Consider the following 6123-nt stretch of genomic DNA (forward strand, 5'->3'; position numbering starts at 1 on the left):
GTCATCAAAAAGCTTCCATCAAACAAAAGCCCAGGGCCAGACGGCTTCACAGGGGAGTTTTACCAAACATTCAAGGAAGAACTAAAACCTATCCTCCTCAGACTACTACAAAAAATCCAAGAGGAAGGAACACTTCCAAGCTCATTCTATGAAGCCAGCATCACCCTAATCCCAAAACCAGGTAAAGACAACACAATGAAAGAGAATTACAGGCCAATATCCCTTATGACATAGATGCCAAAATCCTCAACAAAATCTTAGCAAATCGGATCCAGCAGTACATCAGAATGATCATACATCAACACCCATTTTTTGATAAAAACTCTCAGCAAGGTGGTAATAGAAGGATCATACCTCAACATAATAAAAGCCATATATGACAAACCCACAGCCAACATCATAATCAATGGGAAAAAAATAAAACCATTTCCCCTAAGACAGGAACAAGACAGGGATGCCCACTCTCACCATTCCTGTTTGACATAGTACTGGAAGTACTAGCCATTGCGATCAGACAAGAAGAAGAAATAAAAGGCATCCAAATTGGAAAAGAAGAAGTAAAACTGTCCTTATTTGCAGATGACATGATACTGTACATAGAAAACCCTAAAGACTCCACCAAAAAACTATTAGAGTTAATAAATGAATTCGGTAATGTAGCAGGATAAAAAATTAATACCAAGAAATCTAAGGCATTTCTTTACACCAATAGTGAACTTACAGAAAGGGAGACTAAAATAGCAATCCCATTTACCATTGCACCAAAAAAATTAAGATACCTAGGAATAAACTTAACTAAGGAGGTAAAATACTTATATGCGAAAAACTACAGGACACTGAAGAAAGAGATAGAGGAAGACATAAACAGATGGAAGAACATACCGTGTTCATGGACTGGTAGAATCAACATCATCAAAATGTCCATACTACCCAAAGCAATCTCTAGATTCAATGCAATCCCCATTAAATTACCAACGGCATATTTCACAGATCTAGAACGAACGTTCCAAAAATGCATCTGGAATTAAAAAAAAGACCTCGAATAGCTGCAGCAATCCTGAGAAAGAAGAACAAAGTAGGTGGGATCTCAATACCAGATATCAAACTGTATTACAAAGCCACTGTTCTTAAAACAGCTTGGTACTGGCACAAGAACAGACATATAGATCAATGGAATAGAATAGAGACCCCAGAAACTGAACAAAGCACTATGCCCAAATTCGACAAAGGAGGCAAGAGCATACAATGGAGTCAAGACAGTCTCTTCAATAAATGGTGTTGGGAAAATTGGACAGATACATGCAAAAAGATGAAACTAGACCACCAACTCACACCATACACAAAATAAACTCAAAATGGATAAAAGACTTAAATATACGACGGGAAACCATAAAAATACTAGAGGAATCCATAGGCAGCGAAATAGCAAACATATGTCAAAGGAATTTCTTCTCTGGTAATGCTCCTAGGGCAATGGAAACTAAAGAGAAAATAAACAAATGGGACTACATCAAAATATAAAGCTTTTGCACAGCAAAGGAAACCATCAACAAAACAACAAGAAGACCCACTGCATGGGAGAACATATTTGCCAATGATATCACCAATAAGGGTTTAATCTCCAACATTTACAAGGAACTCATGAAACTTAATAATAGGAAGATAAACAATCCAATCAAAAAATGGGCAATGGACCTAGGTAGACACTTTTCGAAAGAGGACATACAGAGGGCCAAAAGACATATGAAAACATGCTCAAAGTCACTAATTATACGAAAGATGCAAATCAAAATGACAATGCGATATCACCTCACACCCACCAGAATGGCTATCATCAACAAATCAACAAACAACAAGTGTTGGAGAGGATGTGGAGAAAAAGGAACACTCGTGCACTGCTGGTGGGAATGCAGACTGGTGCAGCCACTGTGGAGAACAGTATGGAGCTCCCTCAAAAAACTAAAAATGGAACTCCCGTTTGACCGTGTGATCCCACTTCTAGGAATATATCCCAAGAAGCCAGAAACACCAATCAGAAAGGATATATGCACCCCTATTTTCATAGCAGCACAATTCACCATAGCTAAGATCTGGAAACAGCCTAAGTGTCCATCAGCAGAGGAGTGGATTAAAAAACTGTGGTACATCTACACGATGGAATACTATGCTGCTCTAAAAAGGAAGGAACTCTTGCCTTTTGCAACAGCTTGGATGGAACTGGAGAGCATTATGCTAAGTGAAATAAGCTAGTCAATGAAGGAAAAATACCACATGATCTCACTCATTTATGGATAATAAAGACCATTATAAACTTATGAACAAAAATAGATACAGAGGCAGAGCTGCCTCGAACAAACTCTCAAACTACAGCGGGAAGGCCTGGGAGGGTTGGGGGCAGGAGTAGGGGGGGAGAGGTAAGAGATCAACTGAAGGACTTGTATGTGTTCATATAAGCATAACCAAAGGACATAAGACACTGGGCGTAGGGGAGGCCAGGGGATTGTCAATGGTGGGGGGAAAAAATGAGACATATGTAATACTCTTTGTAATACTTTAAGCAATAAAACAATTTTTTTAAAAAGGAGTTTATTGGCTCCTGTAAGTGGGGAAGTCCATGAACATGACTATGTGTGTAATGTCTGCCTCCTGAATGACACACTGAGCTCTGTGAAGATAGGAATTGAATCTGTGTTATTCACATGGGTCGCTGGTAAGCACTCAAGACAAATTTCTCAAATCAATTCATAAATGAATGGGAAGTCAAAGGATGTGCTCAAGGTAATACAATTAGTGCAGAACCAAGACCAAAACTGGGTCTCCAAACCCTTATGTTGTTATCATACCATACACCTTTTACAGGTGAAAAAACAAGGCCCAGAGGACAAAGTCACTTACCTGACCTTGTGCAGACAATTAGTGGCAGGACAAGGCCTGGAATCCAGAATGTTTAATGCTTAGCCCAGTTCTCTTTTCACTATAATATAAATAGTGCTTTATTTCCAAACCCAAGGAGGTCCTACCTCAGAAAAAGTCAAGATGTTCACAAGATTCTCAATTATGGGTGCAAACAATTTGCTTAAATTCATATTGATTTTTAAAATAAGTAATAATAATAATAATAATATGTAATATGGAAACTTTAAATACTAAATCAGGAATAAAAGGCTATAAAAGATATTTTGGGTTACATTGGGATCATTTAGATATAGACTATATATTAAATGACCAGTAAATAAATGTTAATGACCTTGAATATGAGAATAGTATTGTGATTAAGAAGAAAAATATACCTTTTCTTTTCTTTTTTTTAAAATATATTTTATTAATTTTTTACAGAGAGGAAGGGAGAGAGACAGAGAGTTAGAAACATCGATCAGCTGCCTCCTGCACATCCCCCCGCTGGGGATGTGCCCGCAACCAAGGTACATGCCCCTGACCCGAATGGAACCTGGAACCCTTCAGGCCGTAGGCCGACGCTCTATCCACTGAGCCAAACCGGTTAGGGCATGGACTGAATGTTCTTGAGCATCTCCAGGAAAGCCTGCGGGGATGGTGCCTCCACATTCTGGAAGGTGTTCTGGACTCTGCCCCACAGGAAGAAGTATTTCGCCTCCAGCCGGATGAACCCGAAGTGGTTCTCATCAAAGAGGATGAAGACTCCAGGGAAGCACTCGCGGTAGGCTAAGCCAGGTAAGGTAACAGTGTCCACGCCATAGAAACACATCCTGCAGGTTCCGGGGTAGTTCTGGTCTCTTGAGAGCACGCCCACAGGCAGAACAAACGGGACAGGCTGCTCCTCCGAAGCTGCAGCCCTGGACTCCCCCACGCTGGGCTGGGCAGGGCTCTGCCAGCCATGGCCCTCGCTTTCCTCAGTCCCGTCTTCTTGCTGCTGCTGCTCCTCCCGGATCACCTGCTCAGCAATCTCCTGGACCACTCGGGAGAGCTCGTTGAAGTTGCGGAAGATCTCACCATCTCGCAGCTGGATGCCGCGCATGAGGTGGATCTCTAACGTCCGGATGGGGTCTCCCGTGATCTTGGTGACCCTGGCATACTTCCCATGGAAGCTGAGCATGGCAATCTTTAGGCCGAAGTCATCGTAGTAGTCTTGGAAGAGCCCTGGCCTGATGAGGTCGTCCCGGTGGCTCGGCGGGAGGTAGAGGCGGCGGTAGGTCAGCCAGTCATACCGCTGTCTGTCCTCCAGCACCAGCCCCCCTTCTTCCCTAAGCCGCGTTGGTGAATCCGTTCCGTGGTCTGTCTTCTTGCACTGGGTGGTGAACCTGTCCTTCCGAATCTGCATGTGGCGGTTGTGGGGCCTGCTGTCGAGGCCTTCCATGCACTCCACCGTGGCTGATTTCCTCTTCGTCAGGCGAATTCTGAACGAGGGCCTGAAATTTATTGGGCCACCCACATGGGTGTGAAGGGAAGCCCTGTATGTCCAACCAGTAATGCATAAGCCGTCCACCACTACATTCACTAGTATTCTGTAGTGCTCAGTATCATCTAGCTGCCACAATCCCAAAATGTTTCTGTATGGGAACAGCTTCGCATAGACTTCTCGATAAGACATACCCATCATCTCCAGGTTCTGCAAGTTTTCACGAACGCCAAACTCCTCCCGGCAGCGCCTTCTCCAGATGCTGTCAATGTGCAGGATGTGGTGGAATTTGGTGCAGGCCTGGGCCAGGCTGGGCAGGTCGGTGCCGGGAACCCAGGCGAAGATCTCCACCAGCATCTCCACCGGCAGGTCCTGCAGCGAGCAGTGCGGGGCCGGCGGGGGCGGCATGGGGCTCGCGATTCCTCCACTCTTCGCACAGCACCGCGCTGCCGCGTTCCCCTGGACGTGCTTTTCTGCCGGGGTCGGCTTGCCAGCGGCCATTGCCTTCTCAGCTGGGCGCTGGCGCTTCTGACGACACCACTTGCCCTCGGCCGCTGCCATCTCAGCTGGGCGCTGGCGCTTCTGAGGACACCTACATCCCCGCGAAGAGCCCACGCTGCAGAGGCAAGCGCTCTCCTCCATGCCTCCACAGGTAACAGCCATCACAGCATGGGCCCCTGCACCTCAGCCGGGCTTTAAGCTGGCTCGTCCCGGCCACGCCCCCAGGGCCTAGCCACGCCCCCTCAGAGAGGAGCCAATTGTAAGACTTTAAACCCATACCATTAACAGTCGCCTCCCTTTCCCAGTGCCCCCTCCCTGTCCTCCCGCCCTAACTCCAGGCAGTCACTAATCTGATTTCTGAATGGATATGCCACCAGGGATATGCCTATGAGTTGGGGGGGGGGGGGGGGCGGGGGGGAACCACATATCACATAAATGCAGTCATAATATCTGGTCTTTTGTGACTGGCTTCTTTCATTTAGCATAACATTTTAAAGTTTTCTGTATGCTATATTCTAGTGTATGGGCATACCACATCTTATTTACCCATTCATCAGTTGATGAGTATTTGGGTTGTTTCCAGTTTGAGGCTCTTATGAATAACGCTGCTATGAACATTGTGTACAAGTTTTTTGTGTGAACATGTTTCCATTTCTTGTGGGTATGTACCTAGAAGTGGAAGTTCTGGGCCATCCGGTGACTCTCGTTTTCCAACGTGGCCCCGCTATTTTACATTTCCACCAGCAATGTACGAGGGGTCCAATTTTTAAACATTCTCATGAATGTTTTTTATTTTATTTTTATACAATTGATTTTTTTAACTTTATTAATTTTTTACAGAGAGGAAGGGAGAGAGATAGAGAGATAGAAACATCCACGAGAGAGAAACATCGATCAGCTGCCTCCTGCACACCCCCCACTGGGGATGTGCCCGCAACCAAGGTACATGCCCCTGACCAGAATCAAACCTGGGACCTTTCAGTCTGCATTCTGACACTCTATTCACTGAGCCAAACGGGTTAGGGCAAGAATATCCCTTTTCTTAGAAGATGCCGGGTGAAGTATAGGATCAGGTTGGGGAGAGGTGCTATGATATCTATGTACAGAGATAGGATCTCACCTTTGAGCTCATCTTGGAAGATGGTGTTGGGGCTGCTTATCTGCTCCTCGAGTAGAAGTGGCATCTTGATCACCACAAATTACTACTGATTAATGTTATCATTTTGATCAGCAGGAACTAAGATATT

At 44.9% G+C, this 6123-nt stretch overlaps 1 protein-coding gene across 1 annotated transcript; it reads right to left on the reverse strand.

The window, feature by feature from the left end:
• Positions 1 to 3499: 3499 nt before the first annotated feature.
• LOC308517309 (F-box only protein 31-like) lies at positions 3500 to 5075 on the reverse strand (the record flags this gene model as incomplete). Its single annotated transcript, XM_081088418.1, has 1 exon — positions 3500 to 5075. The coding sequence occupies exon 1, from the start codon at positions 5036 to 5038 to the stop codon at positions 3500 to 3502; it is 1539 nt and encodes a 512-aa protein (XP_080944544.1). The 5' UTR covers positions 5039 to 5075.
• Positions 5076 to 6123: the final 1048 nt, after the last annotated feature.

The sequence above is a fragment of the Myotis nattereri genome (assembly GCF_964212035.1).
Source record: "Myotis nattereri genome assembly, chromosome: 3".
In the NCBI taxonomy this organism is placed as follows: Eukaryota; Metazoa; Chordata; class Mammalia; order Chiroptera; family Vespertilionidae; genus Myotis; species Myotis nattereri.